Source organism: Bos grunniens, chromosome 1 (assembly GCF_055505025.1).
Source record: "Bos grunniens cultivar Pamir isolate PY7600 chromosome 1, Bosgru_T2T1.0, whole genome shotgun sequence".
Classification (NCBI taxonomy): domain Eukaryota; kingdom Metazoa; phylum Chordata; class Mammalia; order Artiodactyla; family Bovidae; genus Bos; species Bos grunniens.
In genome coordinates, this window is record NC_141165.1 from 48,310,363 (window position 1) to 48,332,429 (window position 22,067).

The window sequence follows — 22,067 nt, forward strand, 5'->3', positions numbered from 1 at the left end:
ATTATTTTAAATATTTTTTTCTAGGTCCCGAAATTAGAAATAGTTTCTCAGAGAGTATGAGTATTTCTAAGACTTCTTTCACATTTTTCAAATTGCTTTCTGTAGCTGTTGTATCAGTCTAGAGGATGCAGTTTATAAGTGAAGTATTATGGGTGCTTCCCAGGTGGCACTAGTGGTAAAGAACCCTCCTGCCATCGCAGGAGACATAAGAGACGTGGGTTCAGTCCCTGGATTGGGAAGATCCCCTGGAGGAGGGCATGGCAACCTACTCCAGTATTCTTGCCTGCATAATCCCATGGACAGCAGAGCCTGGTGGGTTGCAAAAGGTCGGACATGACTGAAGTGACTTAGCACTCATGCATGAAAGTTTTGCATCATTGGCTAGCATTAAGTATCAGAGTTATCTAATTTGCACATTTTAATAATAATAACTGAGACTTGTCCCAGAGAAATCTAAGTAGAGAACTTGACAGGCTGTCATTTTACTGTGTGAGTTGTCTTATACTCTTTCTTTCTCTAATCTTTTAGAAATTAGTGATTTTGTTAACAACTTTTAGTAATTGTTTTGAAATGAAGCTCTAAACTCTTGGTTAGATTTGCTGCTAATAATATTACTGTCACTGTGTTGCCATGTATTTTAGTTCTGTGTCGCTGGATACTTTTTATATAGAGTATTTTTATGCAGTGGAATCTGTCAGTCATTTTCCTTCATGATTTCTTCTGTTGCTTCTAAGTTAAAAAGCCAACCCTATTCCCTTGTCAACTTTGTTTTTTTAAGTTGAACAAAATGAAATTACCACTTTTGTATTTTAAAAATGACAAAATATTAGCATTTCATATAATTTTACCTAAAGGGTTTTTTTTTTTAATGTTTTCTCCTTCGTGGCCTTGTGAAAATATAAAAATATGTAGAACCAATTTTGAAAGAAATTGTATTTTTCAACAATGTGAAAAATCAGCTGCCGTTTCGGTAGAGTGGTCAATTGAAGAGAAAAGGGAGGGTTAATCAAGTGGTATAGAGTTGGTTATCATACTAAAGTTACTGTGAAAATATATTTAGTTGCTCTTTTATAATAGGTATTTTTTTAATACATAAAGTACTACTCTTGATTATAGGATTTTATTAGTGATGGACAGGGAGGCCTGGCGTGCTACGGGTCATGGGGTCCCAAAGAGATGGACACGACTGAGTGACTGAACTGAATTGATTAGTGTGAAAATTTTCATGAGTGAAATAGGGCTTAGGTTACCTCATTGTCTTAGATAAGCAAGGATGGGTGAGGAGGAAACTAGCAAGAAAGAGAGAGGAATCTGATTATTTTAGAATGGAAGTTCAAGAAATAATATATTGATTTTATATTTGTATATTACTTGGGCTCTACATTAGAATTCTAAAAGGAAAATTGCAATGTAAGTTAGAAATCAAGCCTCTGCTAGTATATTTTAATCATGAGTAACAACACCCATGGTTTTGGGCTTTCCTTGAGTGGAGATCATTAATTATGATGAATAGGGAAGTGGTTTTGTGATTAGACTAATGTCAACTAAAAAAAACCAATATTTGATCATCTACATAATTTTCACTTATTACTTTTGATCACGAGTCTCCTGAGGCAAAGGCTGGTACATTTATCCATTATAAAATCCACCTCTAAGCAAAATATGTCTGTAACCTCATGGTAGTAGCAAGAATGGGTGTCAAATGTCAGATTATAGGCAAAACTTAAATCTTACAATTTCTAGAGCATACTTTAATATACTGAAATGTAGCATTAATGTACTTTATATTGAACTGTAAAAAAATTTAATAGTCATCTAATTTTTTTATTATTTTAACTATAAAGACTTTTTTTTTGCTGTGAAACCCATTTTTCCTGCTCCAGCTGATGAAATCCTACTTGAAAAACATAGAAAGACTTAAGGATAGAGTAGATAATAAAAATTATTTTATCACATATTTTCTAGTTTTTTCCTAGGATATGCATTTTATGTAAAATTTTTAAATTTAATTTCTTTTCTTTTTTAAACAAATCTGGGTCATTTTACATGTTTAATTTTGCAGTATAAAAATGTAATTCTAGCATTTCCCCATGTTATTTAATGTCTTTAAAAATACTTGTAAAATTGACTACTGTGCTGCTTCCATCCAGGGATTAAACCACAATTTATTTAGTCATTTACTTTTGGGGGACAGTTTTCTATTTTTGAAAAGCATTGTGATGAACACGCTTGTGATGAACACGCATGGATGAGAAAACAAACCCTTAAAGTTTACATAGTTAAGATTAGAATACAGTTTTGATACATAATCAGTCTTTCTTTGCCTTTTAATGTTTTTTCCCATATATAAAAAACTTTTGGGGACATATGAAATATTGCAAACATCCTGTATGCAAATAATCCATCTAGAAAATCTCTTAGTAAATCATTCCAATCAGTTATTTTCTATGGCATGTTTATAGAGATATAAAATAAACCTACAAAAGGTTAAATATTTTATCTGCTTCATTGTCCATTTTGAACCCAGTGGTTCAAATTTAATTAATGTTTTTTGGGAGAAAACATAACTTAAAAAAAACTTTCTAGTACTTTTACCTCTTGGCCTTTGTTAGCAAAAACACTTTTAAAAGGTGATTTTGAAAGATCTTTTAGAGACTAAGTAACTGCATTTAAAGATAGAGATTGTAACTTAGAATAAAACAGGAAAGGTTCTGTCAAGAGAGTTAAAAACTTTTGTGAAGTCAGTACAGCAAAGAGAAATAATAAGTAGACTAGTCCAGGTGATTGGTCTGCAGAGAACACCATTCCCTTCCCAGCAGTCGTGAGATGATACAAAGAGAGAGAGAGAGAGACAAAGTCAAATAACTGAAAGAAAAGTAGTCGCAGGGAATAAGTTTCTTAGAAATACCTGTTGCCAGGCTACAGAGACTTTTAAAAATAGGAAGTATTATTTTAAACTGAATTGTAAAAGGATCAGGAAAGATATTTATGTAATTCTTTAAAAACAATATCTAATAGATTATCCTAAAATATTAATATTTATGGTGTGCTCATACTTAATATTGTGATAGCAAAAGTAGGTGGTTATAACAATGTTTAAAAAAAAATACCAATATACTAAAACAGTGTTTAGAACAATATGAATGCTTTTCCTTGTATGTTACTGCACACCTTTTCACTTTAGAAAAAATTTAGGAACCTGAAATTATTTGTGCCTTACCATTTAATATATTAAAAATTGTATTATTAAATATAATTTTATTTTAACCTCATTGTTATGTCTAGAAGTTTTAGTAAAATAATTTGTTTTGCATAGAATTATTTTAGAATTTCTGAGAGGCCTAACGTACCAAGAACTGATGCATATAAACCCCCCTAATTTCTTCCTTTTGTGGGAGAATCTCTTGGTTCAGCTGTCAAAGAAAAAGAAAGCCACAATTTCTAACAGGACATGTTAAGTACGCATTTCTGTGGCACAGTTATGTAGCAATTACAAATAAATGATGGTTTGGATTTGTTGTTTCTTCAATTTTCTGTTTGTTTTAAGCTTCTAAACTTTCATTGAGTTAGCCAAGCTTCTTTCCCTTTCTCCTTGCCTGTCTTGGTTCCACAGAGCAGGGAGAATTTCTGCTTCATCTGCCTAGCTTCCATATACAGCTACTTTCTTGACAAATCTAAACCTTCGTCCTAAATTCTATTCAAAGTTGGTTTAAGCAGTGAGGTTCCATATCTGGGGCTAGGAATGAAGGAAACTAGGTACAGGAGTTGTTGTTGTTGTTGTTTAATCACTAAGTAGTGCCTGACTCTTTTGCAACCCCATGGACTATAGCATGCTAGACTCCTCTGTTCATGGGATTTCCCAGGCAAGAATACTGGAGTGTGTTGTCATTTCCTTCTCCAAGAGATCTTCCCAACCCAGGGATTGATCTCACGTCTTCTACATTACAGGTGGATTCTTTCCCACTGAGCCACTGGGGAAAAGGAAGGGAGAGGCACTCATTTTGAAAGAACAGCGAGGTAGTCTATAGCATTTTCACAAGGATTTTGAGTTGGCTAGATACATAGATACAACTAGGTAGGGCTCAACAAAGATGATGGCATTTCTGCAACAAAGGATGACTGAGGAAAAGGAAATTCCAAATAGAGGCTTCTGCATGAGGAAAACAGTGGGAGAAATATGTAGGACGTGGTTGAAAAATAGTAAGAAGCCATGTACTGTTGAAATGCTGGGTATTAATACAGAAATGGTTGAAAGATAAGGGTAGAAGAATAAGGTTGAAATGTACTGATAGCATTGAAAATTAAGGTGATTAATTTATGCTTAAATCTGGAAGCAGTGGAGTGTCACTGATGAGTTTTTTAAGCAATAACTTAATTAAAAGCTTGTTTTGTGAAGGTAACATTAACAGCTATATATAGGGTGGAAAAGTTAAGCGGAAAGAATACAGGTATAGTCTAAATAAGGGCTTCCCTTGTGGCTCAACTGGTAAAGAATCCACCTGCAATGCGGGAGACCTGGGTTCAATCCCTGGGTTGGGAAGATCCCTGTGTTAGGAAGTCTAAATAAAGGACAAAATAAATATTTAGTGTTTGTGGGCCATAAGATCTCTACCACAGCTATACAGCTCTGCTGCTTGCAGCCATAAACAATGTATGAACAAATAAACCTGGCTGTATATTTGCACAGTATATGTGCAGGATCATTTCACATATACTATTACTGGGTAGTGAATATGCATTTCTTAAACAGACCTTAAGAGGAATATTGTAACCTTAGGATCAGAGTCACCTCTTTTAACTTACTCATCTATAAAATGATATCTGTCTTAGTTTTTAAAAGAAAATAACTATAAATAACTTTTTTGCAAACTGCTTAAGCTGTTTAGAAAAAATATTTGATTAAAATTCTTATGAGGAATTTGCTATTGGAAACAGAATATGTGCTATTGGTTTAATTCTGTTCTTTTCTGGTCTTTGTTTAAACTAACTTGGTGCTAAGTTGTAGAGGCAAGATAAATCTACTTTTGAGCTATGTGTAATATTTCTAGCTTAGACCTTGATCCTAAGAGATAGAATTATAGTAACTGTTAAAATGAAATGTAGCCAGAAATATGATAAGCTGTTGATATGTGTCTCTGTCATAGTGAGATTGCATTTACTTTAAAGGAAAGAGCAGAGTACCTATACTGTGAATATGTTTAATATTTTTAAAGTTACTCATTTGAAAAAGCTTGATTAAAATGAGCTTTTTCGATGACACTCACAGTCTTTAAGATGGTTAATGGTAGCATTCAAAAGACTAAAGAAAATTTAGTTCTAACCTTATATGGTCTTTTCTGGCAACTAAAAATTATTTGATTTATTCCCCCCCCACCCCCCGCCATGAAAGTTAATAAACAAATGAATCTCTAGTTATGTAGAAGTATAGTGTTGCTAAGAACATGGATTTTGTGATCTGGGTTAAAATACAAGTTCTGCCACCTTATCACCTTTGTGACTTATGGTAATTTATTCTTCATCTAAGAGATGGCATTAAGAATGCCTGTCTTGTCAGGATCGTTATGTGAATTTTGTTAAATGAGATATATATAAAGTGCTTAGCACAGTCTCTGGAACATTATAATCATGTAATAAATAACAACTATTTTTTTCCAAAAACTTAGTTTTTTAAGTAGTTTATACTCTTTTTCAGGATATCTGTCATGTTGCTGTAAAAGATATGGCACAAAGAAATTATCATATATATATATATTTAGAGCTCATGTGATCACTTTAAGAATTGCCATTTTATTATCAAATAAGTTGGTTAAAAAACTTATTAAGTGTAGATTACATGGTTCATTTTTACTACTTGTTATAATTTCCACAGTATCATTATCATTCTCTCAATAATCCATCTGTTTGTTAGGTAAATTCTTCCTGACATGTAGAATTCTGTAGAATTTATACTTCAGAATTATTTTATATATGATAATTATAAGATTTTGAAAAGTTGCAAGGAAGTTTGTTTCATATATATACCTGCTAAGCATTGACTGTGATTATGGTTTCAGTGTGTCTGCCCTCTGATGCCCTCTCGCAACACCTACCACCTTACTTGGGTTTCTCTTACCTTGGACGTGAGGTATCTCTTCACGGCTGCTCCAGCAAAGTGCAGCCGCTGCTCCTTACCTTGGACTAGGGGTATCTCCTCATGGCCGCCCCTCCTGACCTTGAACGTGGAGTAGCTCCTCTCGGCCCTCCTGCGCCCGCCCAGCCGCCGCTCCTTGGACATGGGGTTTCTCTTCTCCGCTGCCGCCCCTGACCTCAGGTGTTGGGTAGCTTCTCTCGGCCAGCGCCCCTGTTGGAGAAGACTCTTGAGAGTCCCTTGGACTGCAAGGAAATCCAACCAGTCCATTCTAAAGGAGATCAGTCCTGGGTGTTCATTGGAAGGACTGATGCTAAAGCTGAAATTCCAATACTTTGGCCACCTCATGCAAAGAGTTGACTCATTGGAAAAGACCCTGATGCTGGGAGGGATTGGGGGCAGGAGGAGAAGGGGACGACAGAGGATGAGATGGCTGGATGGCATCACCGACTCAATGGACATGAGTTTGAGTGAACTCTGGGAGTTGGTGATAGACAGGGAGGCCTGGCGTGCTGCAATTCATGGGGTCACAAAGAATCGGACATGACTGAGCGACTGAACTGAACCAAACTGAAGCACTGACTATTTTCCAAACACTATCCTAGGTGCTAATGACACAGAGATGTAAGACATTGTTGCCTTAAAGAAGCTGAACTCATAAGTTAGCTTATGAGGGAAAGGAAGTAACAGTTGTCCAGACAAAGGGAACTGAGAGATTTTGAGTATATATAAAGCATTGTTATGAACATACCTTAGAAAAATGGCTGTGTAACTTTGGACTAGTAACTTTTCTTCACAATGCGTAGTATTAAAAAAAAAAATAGTAGCCTTCCTATTCCAGTAGGTCAGATTTATCCTCCCATCTCAAACAACTAAAAATTTGGACAAATTATTTGTAAAAACAACTCTCAAGATAATGGACATCAGACATGAAAGACAGTGATTCCTGAGAAATGTGAAAAATGAGATGAGCTGTTTAGTTGCTCCAACTTAAGGCCCACAGAACTTGTCCAGTCATGCTACAGGGTAGGAGAACCCAGGCAGTACCTGGTGGTCTCATTGAGTTGAGATGATAGAGATGTGATACCCAGGAAGCAAAGCCTATAGAATTCACAGCTAAGGTTACCAGAGAAGAGTGAGCTGTAGAAGATCTGCAAAGGGCCCCTTTAGTGTTCCACAGACTACTCATCAGTACTTGCATGTGAAGACACTAGCCAAAGCTTGGGAAAGAACTACGTGAAGTGATTAGAGAAAATCGTACCTCCCACTGATACAGAGTTGGGAATAGTGCCATTCCCAACCATCAGTTTGGAAAGCCTCCTAATTCATGGTGCTTCCAAGCAAGTACTAAATAAAAAAGCCTTATCTCAATAGAGGGGGACATCAACCACAGAGTTATTCTGGTCTTGCTTAACAAAGCCAGAACTGAAAGGATCAAACTGCTTCCAAGTAATTGTGTCCCAGAACAAACAACAAGGTAATTTATAGGAATACAAAATATCCAACACACAGCAAAATAAAATTCTCTATGTCTGATATTCTATCAAAAATTACCATATATTCATGAAATCAAGACAATATAACATGTATTTGAAAAATCAATCAGTTAAAACTGACTCAGAATTTATATAATAAAGAATTAGTAGACAAGGACATTAACAATTATAATTACATTTCATGTGGTCAGAGAGATGCTAAAAGACTGAACATATTTAGAAGAAATATGAAAGCTCTTAAAAAATAAAGTTTCTTAATATGAAAATTACAGGACTGAGATGAAAATTACACTGGATGGGATTAATGGAGATGACATATTGCAGGAGATGGATTCTTGAAATCAAAGACATAGCAAAAGGAACTTTTCAAAATGAAACTGGAGAGAAAAATACTAAAAAGAAAAGCAGGGAAAAGGGAGCAATTTTTAGCTGTGGTACAACTTCAGGCGATCAAGTACGCAACATGCATGTCACTAGAACCCTGAAAGGAAAGGTGAGAAAGGGGGCAACTGAAAGCATCCTTACATTGGCACAAGGGTTCTTTACTACTAGTGCCACCTGGGAAGCCGGAAAAATATACTCAAAGACCTAATGACTTAAATATTTCCAAACTTGATAAAAACTATAAACCAGAAGTTCCAAGAAGCACAACAAGACCCAAGCACATGAAATATGAGCAAAAATACACCAAGGCATATCACAAGCAAATTGCTTAGAACCAGTTGTGAGAAGAAAATCTTAAAAGCAAATAAAATATCATTGTTATTATGTATGAGGAAACAAAACTGTGGAAGCAGATTTGTCATTAGAGACAATGCAAACTACAAGACAGTAAAACAACGTTTTAAAAATAGTGGAAAAAAAATACTATACACCTGCAATTCTGTACCCTGGGAAAATATATTTCAAAAATGAAGGCTGAATGGAGACTTTTAAAAAAGAGACACAGAAGTGGCAAGAATTCATCACCAAACATCCTGCACTACAAGAAATATCAAAGGAACCCCTTTCAGCATTAGAAAATGATACTGGATGGAAAACTGGATTGATAAAATAATAGAGAGTCCTGGAAATGATAACATCACGGGTAAAGATGTCTCTTTAAAAGATAATGTTTAAAGAATAAGCACAATGTACTGTGGAGTTTATAATAATATGTGACAGCAATGACAATACTAATACAGAGGCTGGGGAAGGAGAAATGAAAGGGTCCTATTATAAGGTTTTTATAGTGTATAGGAAATGATGTAGTGAAGATAGAGGGTAATAAGTTAAAGGTGTATACTGTGAACTCTAAAGCAACAACCCAAGTAACACAAAAGAGTTGTAGCTAATAAGCCAACAAAGAATATAAAATGGAGTTATAAATATGGTCAGTCTAAGAAAGTGAAGTTGCTCAGTCGTGTCTGACTCTTTGCGACCCCATGGACTGTAGCCTATCAGGCTCCTCCATCCATGGGATTTTCCAGGCAAGAGTGCTGGAGTGGATTGCCATTTCCTTCTCCAGGGAATCTTCCTAACCCAGGAATCGAACCTGGATCTCCTGCATTGCAGGCAGACACTTTACCGTCTGAGCCACCAGGGTTCAATCTAAGAAAAGGCAGGGGAAAAAAGGGCATGGGAGCAAACAATTGGATGGGACAAATAGAAAACAAACAGCAATGTAGTAGATTAATTGCTGTTCAATTGCTAAGTCATGTCCGACTATTTGTGACCCCATGAACTGCAGCACTCCAGGATTCCCTGCCCTTCACTATCTCTTGGAGTTCGCTTAAATTCATCTCCATTGAGTCTATGATGCCATCCAACCATCTCATCCTCTGTCATCCCCTTCTCTCCTGCCCTCAATCTTTGCCAGCATCAGGGTCTTTTCCAATGAGTTAGTTCTTCACATCAGGTAGCCAAAGTATTGATGGAAGCTTCAGCTTCAGCATCAGTCCTTCCAATGAATATTCAGGGTTGATTTCCCTTAGAATTGACTGATTTGATCTCCTGGCTGCACAAGGGACTCTCAAGAGTTTTTCCCAGCACCACAGTTCAAATTGGTCTAAATATTCTAATTAAAATGCAGAATTTTTTCAGGTATATAGACTAAGAGGTAAAAGTAATAGAAAAATATATACCAGGCTAAAATTTAACATTGTTAAGATGTTCCCTCTCCTCAAATGGCTATGTAGATTCAATGCAATCCCATGGTAAAATCTTAGCAGGGACTTTTTTGTTTTTTTTGTAGAAACTAATAAACTTTTTTTTTTTTTTTTGAAACTGGGGATGCAAAAGACCTAGAAGAACCAAAACTACTTCAAAAAGAAGTTGGAGGAGTTATTCTTTCTGATTTCAAGAGTTCGTATAAAACTGTAGTAGTAAATAAAGACAACGTAGTATTAGTACTGATATTGACAAATAGATCAATGGAACAGCATAGACAGTCTAGAAGTAGACTCATTTCTGTGAATAGATATACCCAATTGATTTTTAACAAATATTCAAAGGCAAAAAACCTACAGAAAAATGAAAGGGTTCTCGGTGTATATGTTGCACCATGTACAAATTTAGCAAAATGTATTTCATACAGCTAAATGTAATCAGAAACTACAAAACTTCTAAGTACACGCATAGGGCAAATCTTTGTGAATTAAGGTTACATAAGATTTCTTAGATATAACATCACAGAAACATCATTTTTATAAAAGAAAGAATTGATGAATTGGACTTTATCCATTTTAGCGAATTCTGCTCTTCAAAAGAATCTCTTATGATAATGAAAAACAAGTCCCTCAATAGGGGAGGGGCTTTATAAGTGTAAATATATAATTCCCTGTGAGTGTATGCAATTTGCAAACCTTGTATATGAAAAATTACTGTCATTATAATTAAGAACTCTGAAAACTCAATAATAAGAAAGCAGTTTAATAAATTGACAAAAGATTTGACCATCTATTTTACCATCTAATATATGTATATAGGTAATAAACACACATGGAAAGATGCTCAGCACCAATAATCATTGGGAAAATATAGATTAAAACTTAGTATAAGTTATATTAAGTCATGACTAGGATGTGGAGCAAGAAACTCTTATACCATGCTAGCAGGAATGTGAAACTACTTTGGAAACAGTTTGGTATTTTCTTAAAATGTTAAACATATGTTTACCGTATAACTCAACCATTCCAATCCTAGATATTTACCCAAGAGGTATGAAACCATATATTTATACAGAGACTTTTATCTGAATGTTTATAATGTGTTTTATAATAGTCAAAAATTGTATGTCCACAGGTGAATACATAAAGAAGTTGTAGTGTTTATTTACAATGGAATACTATCCAGAAGGAAAAAGGAATGTATGTCAATATACACAATGGTGTGGATGAATTTCAAAATAATTATGCTGAATTTAAAACCTAGACATAAAAGAGTATATATCATGATTCCATCTGTATAACACAGTATAAAATGCAAAGTAATGTGTGATGATAGAAAGCAGATCAGTGGTTGCCTGGGAACTGGGAAGTGGAATAGAGGTACAGAGGGGCATGGAAGAATTAGAGAAGGATGTGGAACATTTTTGAGTAATGGACATGCTGATTATCTTAACAGTAACGATGCCTGCATGGCTGTATACATATGTCAAAACCTATAAAACTGTGTGCTTTAAATGGTGTAATATATTATAGTTTTATTATACCTTGATAAAGTGTTAGTTACCCAGTTGTGTCCTGGAGAAGGCAATGGCACCCCACTCCAATAGTCTTGCCTGGAAAATCCCATGGACGGAGGAGCCTGGTAGGCTGCAGTCCGTGGAGTTGCTAAGAGTCGGACACGACTGAGTGACTTCACTTTCACTTTTCACTTTCATGCATTGGAGAAGGAAATGGCAACCCACTCCAGTGTTCTTGCCTGGAGGGCCCCAGGGACGGTGGAGCCTGGTGGGCTGCCATCTGTGGGGTCTCACAGAGTCGGATACGACTGAAGTGACTTAGCAGCAGCAGCAGCAACCCAGTTGTGTCCAGCTCTTCACAATCCCATGGGCAGTAGCCCATCAGGCTCCTCTGTCCATGAAATTTTCCAGGCAAGAATATTGGAGTGGGTTGCCATTTCCTTCTCCAGGGGATCTTCCCAACCCAGGGATCCAATCCAGGTCTCCTGTATTGCAGGCAGATTCTTTACTGTCTGAGTCATTAGGGAAGCCACTGTCTGAAATCTTTAAGAAAATATAGAAATAACACACAGTCTAGACATTTAGTAAATTTGTAGTTTCTTTAAATTGTTATTATTTTTATTATTTTCCTCATTATGCTGTAAGATCTTTGAAATTTGAAATGTTGTTGGAGTAATGTCAGCTTCATGGCATGGAATGAGACATTACCTTTGTCTTTGCCCTTCAGAATTCAACTAGTAAAATGTATACTACTCAGTAAAGTTGACTCTGCCCAGCATACCAGAATGCCAGAAAATTCTACATATATCTGTACATCTAAATAGGAGTGGGTGGTCTGGAACACATAGGGAGATAGAATTGAGGAAACAGCAGAGGGGGCTGCTTGTGATAATGGCCCTCCAGTCTCAGCAGCTGTACCCAAAGGTCCATGGAACTAAGTAGCAGCAGAGGAGGTGGCACACATGACTGACTTCCTGGCCACAGCAGGAGAGATGGCACACAGGGCAGCTGTGGCCACAGGTGACTGGGCCGCAGTGACAGTGGGGCCAGAGCCGCCACTTCCCTCCCCCCTGAAGCAACAGAACTGCATGCCTGACAACGCCAGACATGGCAGAGGTGTCCATGCAGCCCTGACTCCTCTTCCACCCTCACCCTCCTTGGTGGCAGAGCTTGGGACTCAGGATATCGTGGACATGGCAGAAGGGCCCACCATTCCGGTGCTCCAAGGGGTGACCTAGCAGCAGCAGGACACCAGTGACCTTCAAGGCACAAACAGTGATAAGGAAGGCACAGAGTGATGCCTCTAACAGAGGTGGTAGAGATGGAAAGTGCTGGCTCTCAAATATAATCAGAGGCAGGTCATGTGAGATTTGTGTAGTATAACATCATTTATTGGAAAACAAATAAAGGCCTCTAATTTCTAACCTGTTGAATGGTTAGAATGATGTAGAAAGGCGTTTGCTTCTTTAAATGCACCAGAAGAACAACTCATCAAGCACCATGAAGAACAACTTATCGAGCAAGAGTACTATACCACAAAAAGAAAATGACAGTTCTCTAGAAACCAAGCATCAAGTCATGGAATATTGCAGTCTAACTGATAGAGTATTCAAAATATCTGTTATGAGGAAGCTCAATGAACTACAAGAAAAGTTAGAAGGCAGGTTAATGAGCTCAGGGATAAAGCTTGAAACTCTAAAAAAAGAACCAAACAGAAATTCTGGAGCTGAAAATTTCAATCAACAAGATGAAGAATGCATTAGAAAACATTGGAAGTAAACCAGACCATTTGGAAGAGAGAATACAGAGAATTCTATAAGTAGAAATAGAGAAACAGAATAAGTAGAAGAGGAATGAGAAATAAGATACAAAAAAAGTTGAAGAAATTCTATCAGCCAAGCGTAGTCTATCTAGCAAGATTATCATTCAGATATGAAGGAGAAATAGATTTTCTCAGGCAAAAAAAGCTTAGGGTCTTCATCAGCACTGCTGCTGCTGCTGCTAAGTCACTTCAGTCCTGTCCGACTCTGTGCGACCCCATAGACGGCAGTCCACCAGGCTCTGCCGCCCCTGGGATTCTCCAGGCAAGAACACTGGAGCGGGTTGCCATTTCCTTCTCCAGTGCATGAAAGTGAAAAGTGAAAGTGAACTTAACAATAAATGTCTAAAGTAGCTCTTATACCAGAAACAAGAAAGCAAAAATATCAAAACTTTGAGTGTGGTGATAGATAGAATCAGAAAATTATAACTTTGTATCAGAATAAACATTTAAATACTTTATTATACCATGAAGGTTAAAAGGGGGAAAAAAGCATACAAATAGCTGTAACTACTTTGGTAACAAACTCACAACATGAAATAATTTGAGACAAGACACAAAGGGGAAGGAGGGAAAGGATAGAACTCATATAGATAAACGAACATAAGATGCCATCAGCAGAAAAAGGACTATTTTACCAAGACATTTTATATAAACTGCATGGTAACCACAAAACATAAATCTAGTGTAGAGGCACAAAACATTAAAAACAGAGAAAACCAACGTTTTCTATGATGTTTCTCTAAAATCATCATAGAAAACCACTCAACTAAAATTGTAGGCAGAAACACAGGGGAAAAGAAACACTGTAAATACAGAACGAGAAAATAAAAGTTATAATGACAGTGCTAAGTCCTCATCATTCAATGATTGATAAACGTAAATGGATCTGATTCACCCATCAAAAAATACAGTGGCTAGACAGATTAAAAAGCAAAACTCAACTATATGCTTCCTTTAGGAGATTCACCTCGGCTCTCAAGGCAAAAATAAGCTAAAAGTGAAAAACTGAGAGATAATACTCCAAACAAATGGCAACCAAAAATGAGTAAGTATGGGATTCCCTGGTGGCTCAGACAGTAAAGCGTCTGCCTGCAATGCGGGAGACCCAGGTTTGATCCCTGGGTCGGGAAGATCCCCTGGAGAAGGAAATAGCAACCCACTCCAGTATTGTTGCCTAGAAAATTCCATGGATGGAGGAGCCTCGTGGGCTACAGTTCATGGGGTTGCAAAGAGTCGGATAGCCATACACATATCAGACAAAATAAGCTTCAAGCCAAAAAATGTAACAAGAGACAAAGATGGACATTATATACTGATAAAGAGGACAATTCACTGAGACAACATCAGTTATTAAAATATATGCACCTAACATAGGTCCAGGCTTCCCTGGTAGCTCAGCTGGTAAAGAATCCACCTGGAATGCAGGAGACCCTGGTTTTGATTCCTGGAGAAGGAATAGGCTACCCACTCCAGTATTCTTGGGCATTCCTGAGGGCTCAGGTGGTAAAGAATCTGCCTGCAATTTGGGAGTGAAGTGAAGTCACTCAGTCGTGTCTGACTCTTTGCGACCCCATGAACAGTAGCCTGCACCAGGCTCCTCCGTCCATGGGATTTTCTAGGCAAGAGTACTGGAGTGCGTTGTCATTTCCTTCTCCAGGGAACCTTCCCAACCCAGGGATAGAACCCAGGTCTCCCACATTGTAGACAGATGCGTTACCATCTGAGCCACCAGAGAAGTCAGGAGACCTGGGTTCAATCCCTGGGTGGGGAAGATTCCCTGGAGGAAGGCATAGCAACCTACTCCAGTATTCTTGCCTGGAGAATCCCCATGGACAGAGGAGCCTGTCAGGCTACAGTCCACAGGGTCACAAAGAGTTGGACACGACTGAGTGACTAAGCACAGCACAGCACAACATAGGCCCATCAGACTATACAAAACAATTACTAAAGGGGGGAATTGACAATAATGTATTATTCATAGGGGACTTCAACAACCTACTGACATCAATGATCATCTAGACAGAAAGTCAAAAAGGAAACAACAGCCTTAAATGAAACATTAGGCCAGATGGATCTGATAGATTTATGCAGAACTTTCCATTTAAATGCAGCAGAAAATGCATTCTTCTTAGGTAGTCATGGAACTTTCTCAAGGGTTGACCGTATGTTGGGACACAAAACAAGTCCCAATAAATTTAAGAAGATTGAAATCACATCAAACATCTTTTCTGATCATATCCATGTTGTAGCATGTTATAGAATTTCCACCTTTTTAAAAACTGAATAATATTTCACTGTATCTTTATACCACATTTTGCTTCTCCACTCATTCAGTGGACACTTGGGTGTTTCCATTTTAGTTATTATGAATTATGCTTCTATGAACATGAGTGTACAAATGTCTCTTCAAGACCCTGCTTCTAATTTTGGGGGGTCTGTACCCAGATTTGGAATTTCTGGATCGTATGGTAATTCTGTGTTTCAGTTTTTTGAGTTATTGCATTATTGTTTTCCCCAACACTGTACTGTTTTAATTCCTGTCAACAGTACAAAAGGATTCCAATTTCTCCACCTTCTTACCAACACTTATGCTGTGGGCAAGCAGCTTCAGGAACAGATGCACTGCTGTTAGCCACATGGCTGGCATTGGGGGATGGATAGTTGCTACTGTGCTTATAGCCGAATTTTTTAAAAACAGTAAGTTTATTATTATTATTTTTAGGCCACACTATGTGGCATGCAGTATCTTAGTTCCCTGACCAGGGATCAGACCTGTACCCCTTGCACTGAGAGGGGGAAGTTTTAACCAGGGAAGTCCCTAATAGCTGAAATTGACAGAAATTAACTGCAGTATACTGTGTTCCCCTGGTAGTTGCCAGCTTTCAAGGGAATCCAGAGTTCTAAAAGAGTTATGTCTGAAAGATTCTGCCATTATTGTCTAGATGGGGAGATAGATTCCTGGTGCTTCTACTCTGCCATCTTGCAATATCCTCACTGTATATATTTTTTGTACGAAATGAGCACATGATAAGATAAAATTGAGAGTAATAGCTGAAAACCATATAATGCAGTCCTAATTTTGATTTTGTGAATTGTTTCTTTCTAAGCTTGAGTTCTCTCTTTGCTTGGCAAGTTTTTCAGACTTTATACTTCCCTGTCATTAACAACCCCAAGACTGTGGTTGGCAGCTGGAATGGCTATAGTTTCATCAACTTGCAGATTTCCATAGTGGTGGCCAGTGGTTAGGAAGCTAAAAATGAATAGAAGTGAGAATAGTGAGCAAATAGTTTAAATGGTTTTTGTTAAGGTTAGGCTTCTTTTTGCTTCTCTCTCTCTCTATTTTTTTTGTTTTTAATGGTCATGGTTCAAAGAATTGTGCTGGTTTGGAATGTTAGCGTTGGCAGTATTTTGAGAATCTAGACATGCAGTCAATTTGTAAGGAACTCAGGGAATTGGACTAGATAAGGTAAACCCAAAGTTGAACGAAACAGTCTAAACCTTGAGGATGCTCATCTCCATAATCATCAAGAGATTGCCCTATCTTTTGGTTTCATCTTAGGAGCTTTTTTTCTTCCTAAGAAAGTGAGTGCTCTTGTCTAAAACTTGGGTTTACAGATGGAGTTATGCGGGTATACTTGGCTACCAAGGGAAAGGGAGAGAGCAGGGCAGTTCTGTATAATCCATGGCAATAAAAGACTTTTAACCCCCTTCTCCCCAAAAAAAGGACCTCGATTAGTTTAGAATATGATATATATGATATGAAAACTTACAGTAAAATTTTATACTATTCTTATTATTCTGTAAATGTCAATGCTAATATTTTTTTTTAAGGGAACACATTTCTCTATATTTCAATTTTGGTAATATTGTTTATCAAACTACGTATTACTCATTTTGATTTAAGGAATATTATTTTTAAACAGGATACAGTTTTTTCTCTGTAAGTTTGCTTCATGCAATATAATTTTGACATTGTGTTCTTAAATATGTCTTCATTTTATAGTTCTTATAATGAGAAATTGCTGTATTCCAAACGTTTGTATTTGATGCTGGTTTCTTACTTATTTAGGGCTTCCCAGGTAGTTTCCTAGATAGCTCAGTTGGTAAAGAACCCACGTGCAATGCAGGAGACTCTGGTTCAATCCCTGGGTTGGGAAGATCCCCCGGCAAAGGAAAAGGCTACCCAGTCCAGTATTCTGGCCAGGAGAATTCCATGGACTGTATAGTCCATGGGGTCACAAAGAGTCGGACATGACTGAGTGACTTTCACTTTCACTTTCAGGTGGTTCTAGTGGTAAACAATCTGCCTGCCAGTACAGGAGACATAAGAGATGCAGGATTGATCCCTGGGTTGGGAAGATCCACTGGAGGAGGGCATGGCAACCAACCCACTCTAGTATTATTGCCTGGAGAACCCCATGGACAGAGTGGTCTGGCAGGAAAGTTTCTTTTCTAGCTCTGAATAACATTAGTACCATTTACCAATCTTAGATAAACAAAATATTACCAAAATTAAATTATAAAGACTGAAAATAAAAAGTCTATCCTTATTCTTTTCTATATGAAATTAATTGCTTTGGCTTTATGAATATCCTAGTACTTAGAAGAATCCTGAGATCTGGAGTCAGTAGGTCTTAATTTCAATCTGTCCTTTACTAGTAAAAGCAAGTTAGTAAACTACTCTTATTCCCTGGTTTTCTTTATCTTTGAAATATTAATCCTGTATTATAGATTGTTAAATAAATTAATAAATATAAATATGTTTTAACAAGTGTTTTATCTTGAGCATCAACCATCAAGACTCTTTAGGGATGATAATCACTATGTTTTTAAGAGAGTGGTCTTAAGTAGGGAAGAGAGAGAGCTGCTATGGAGTGGGATTTTGTGGGTTAAGAGACTTTAACAATATTGTTAATATTTTATTGGATGTTGGTTCTCATCACTTTGTATATTTGTCTTAAATATTTCTTATTTGTTACTCTCTCCTTATAAAAAACCTATAATTTTTCCATGAAATATCTTAACCAATACAGTGTCTCGCCTTTTTCTATCAAAGGTCACTGGTTACTAGGATACTCTGAAACGTATACTTCATAATTCTGAGACCTGCTAGTCAGAACATCATTCCTTCTTGCCATTCCAGTTATTTCATGATGCACAAAGTATCATGTTTCTAATGTGTCTGTTAAGTCGATGGCAGAGGTCACAGACTGGGGATTGAATCTGGTTCTGAGAAGAACTGTTTGTTCCACACACTATTTTGTCTTTTAGGTGACTTAAAGTCTTAGGAAAAATCAAGAAATTTGATGACCCTAGACTTGCATTTCTGCATAACAGTGAGTTGTTGCTGAGTTCCAGCAGCTTTGTTTAGCTGGGCCATGGGCTCCACAGTTCTGCACATTTACTCTGTTCCCTCAAAGTGATGTGAGATGTTGTGAAATTGTTGTCATCATTATAAATGTTTGTGTTAATTGCTTGACTCATATAGGCAGTTTCCTTTATAACTGTTACAGAGATCATATTCAGTAGATACCAGTTTTATAACTTCATAAAACATACTTACATATCTTTTTTTCTACAGACATATATAAAATATCCTTTTTGTTTGTCAGATCCTTCTTCTCTCATTTTCATTCAGTCCTTTCATGTTACCAATTACATTTTTCTCAAATCTAGTTTTTCCTGTCCAACCTTACTATTCCTGCACTACCCCAGGCCCTCATCAGCTCTCACCTGAATTTCTTTAATTGCTCCCTAACTGAACTCCTTGCCTTCTGTTTTGTTCTTTTCAGTTCATCCTCAAATATATTGCTAGATGTATCAGAGTGCAGATCTCATCTCATCACCCCACTGTTTCAAATTCTCCCAAGTCTATCCATCTTATATGGCAGAAGTCAACAGATTTTTCCTTAAAGATCTAGGTAGTAAATATTTTAGACTTTGCCAGCCATAAGTTTCCTACCACAAACAATTGAGTCTGCTGCTGTTGAATTGAGCACAAAAGCAACTATAGACAATACATAAACAAATGAGCATGTCTGTGTTTCAGTAAAACTTGTTTACAAAATCAGGTTTAAACCATAGTTTACTCCCTCTCCCATGATATAAAAGGTTCTCCCTGTCTTCTTTGCCAATGCATCTACCACTTTCCCATCATTTGTCTTATAGGCTATTCAGAAGCACCATTCAAATTCTTATACCTTTCTGAGCATAACATCTCCTTCCTATATCCAATTATGTAATTATTTTCAGGCTATTTTCCTACAAATTGCAAAACATTCAAATATATCTTGGAAAATATTAATTCTCAAATGGTAGTATCCTATATAAACATGAAATTATTCAGAAACTTATTGTAAAGTCTTAAATATTTCAGTTTTTAACAGATCTTTCATAAAAATCATAAGCTTGATACAATCCATGTTATAGTTTGCATACTGTCAATGTATATTATCTGAAAATCTCAGAATAAGGTCACTCGTAGGAAAGTATTTTCAACATTATCATCTGTATTGAATCAAAGTTCATTGAGAGAATAATTTTAAGAACATTAACGGGAACTGATAGCAGTAATTCACATTGTGTCTTATCTTTATCACAGTTACTCCTTTCAAATACTGTGAAGAAAGCAGGAAATATTTGGTTTTAGAATATGATATTTGCCTAAGGTATTGGACTTTAAGTTGATATTTATATAGGTCATTTTGCATGTTTCCATAGAAATAACACAACCTGAGAGTATGTTGTTAAATGTGTTGATTTTGCCTCATTATTAAATTGCCTTTCTTTTGCCTGTTGCTGACTGTACAAGTTGGGTAGTAGATAAAACCTATTCCAGTAAAAAAGAAAAAGAACTTCATTCTTCACACTTTTCATTATAATCTTCATAATAATGAAAAGTTTGATTCGATTACTAGAGTGAGAAAGTAGATTGGTAGAGCTGCTGTGATGGAATTTTGTTAAGGTGTGGGTTGATGTTAATACTGCTATTGTCATGGTCTTTGTAGACCAGGACCTGGGGACTGGAGTTGACGAGAAGAGGGACGCAGGGGACCCAAGTCTTGAATGAAACAAGGGTGCTTTATTTGCAGAAACGCACGTTTATGTATCTTCATACAAGGCAGCTTTAGGCAGTAAAAAAATTGAGCAAAAACAAAGCCAAGCAAATAACAATCTTGAAAGGGCCAGAAAGCATTCCATATCCTGAGTAAGAGGGGCGTAACTGAATAGATTACCTGTAAGTAAAAGGTCACTGAAGGGAGTCACTGAAAGGAATCCAAGCAGGTACCCTTTCTCATGATCTCAGTCCTAAGAACTTTGTGCAGCTCTGCTCCTTCCTGTTTTCCAGGAACTGATAAGGAATAGAGTTCTTGAGAAGCTGCACACAAAAGAAGAGAATAACATATTGGATCCCTTAAAGTTGAACATCCCCTGACAGATTATGATAAAGTTCACTAAGTTTTCTGATATTCATATAATAATACATTAATTTAAAGCTCTGTTAAAACTGACTTGTATATGTTTTTTATGGTTGACTTTTAGCCACCAGCTGAACAGGCCAAAGCAAGACTGCAATTGGTTCTAGAAGCTGCTGGTAAGTGTAAATAATTAATTTTATTTAAATGAAAAAATGTGAAATAAATCCTAGCATTCTTACAGGTTTATCAAAGAGCAAACTACCTATTTTCATATAGCCTCACAAATTTATGACATCTATGTATGGCCATGTGTGCATGCACGCTTAGTCGCTTCAGTCGTGTCTGACTCTTTGCAGCCCTGAGAACTGTAGTCCACCAGGCTTCTCTGTCCTTGGGATTTTCCAGGCATGAATACTGGAGTGAGTTGCCATGTCCTCTTCCAGGGGATCTTCCCGACCCAGGGATCAAACCTGTGTATCCTATGTCTTCTCAATTGCAAGCAGATTCTTTTACCACTGTGCCACCAGGGAAGTCCCATGTGTGGTCATATTTTAACCTCAAATATATATTGCTACAGTGTAATGGTCCTTTATGTTCTCATTTATAATATTGCTACAATTTTAGTTTTAATTTTGATGAGATCTAGTTTATTGATTTTTGTTTTTTATGGACTATTATTTTAGAGGCATGTTTAAGAAAAATTTTATACTTTTACATTTTAGATTTGAGAATGTGATCTATTTTGATTTAATTGTTGTATAAAGTGTGAGATTTAGATCAAGGTTTCATTCTGAAGGAAATGAGATAAAAGTCATTTAATAATCCTCCAGTTCAGTTCAGTTCAGTTGCTCAGTTGTGTCCGACTCTTTGCAATCCCATGGACTGCAGCACACCAGGTTTCCCTGTCCATCACCAACTCCCAGAGAGTGCTCAAACTCATGTCCATCGAGTCAGTGAAGCCATCCAGTTGTCTCATCCTCTGTCGTCCCCTTCTCCTCCTGCCTTTGATTTTTTCCCAGCATCAGGATCTTTTCCAGTGAGTCAGTTCTTCTCATCAGGTGGCTAAAGTATTAGTTTCAGCTTCAGCATGAGTCCTTCCAGTGAATATTCAGGACTCATTTCCTTTAGGATTGACTGGTTTGATCTGCTTGCAGTCCAAGGGACTCTCAAGAGTCTTCTCCAACACCACAGTTCAAAAGCATCAGTTCTTCGGCGCTCAGCTTTCTTTATTGTCCAATTCTCACATCCATACATGACTACTGGAAAGACCATAGCTTTGACTAGACAGACCTTTGTTAGCAAAGTAATGTCTCTTCTTTTTATATGCTGTCTAGGTTGGTCATAGCTTTTCTCCCAAGGAGCAAGCACCTTTTCATTTCATGTCTGCTGTCACTATCTGCGGTGATTTTGGAGACCAAATGGTCAATACCAAAATCACATTGATTATATTCTTTGCAGCCAAAGACGGAGAAACGCTATACAGTCAGTAAAAACAAGACCAGAAGCTGACTGTGGCTCAGATCATGAATTCCTTATTGCA

At 37.0% G+C, this 22,067-nt stretch overlaps 1 protein-coding gene across 3 annotated transcripts in view; it reads left to right on the forward strand.

The window, feature by feature from the left end:
- RSRC1 (arginine and serine rich coiled-coil 1) overlaps window positions 1-22,067 on the forward strand; it is a 440,840-nt gene that overhangs the window by 215,646 nt on the left and 203,127 nt on the right. For all 3 annotated transcript variants that reach the window (XM_086392028.1, XM_086392034.1, XM_086392044.1), the window contains exon 6: window positions 20,652-20,703. In XM_086392028.1, the coding sequence (XP_086248154.1) occupies window positions 20,652-20,703 (52 nt within the window). The remainder of the gene's footprint in view (window positions 1-20,651; window positions 20,704-22,067) is intronic.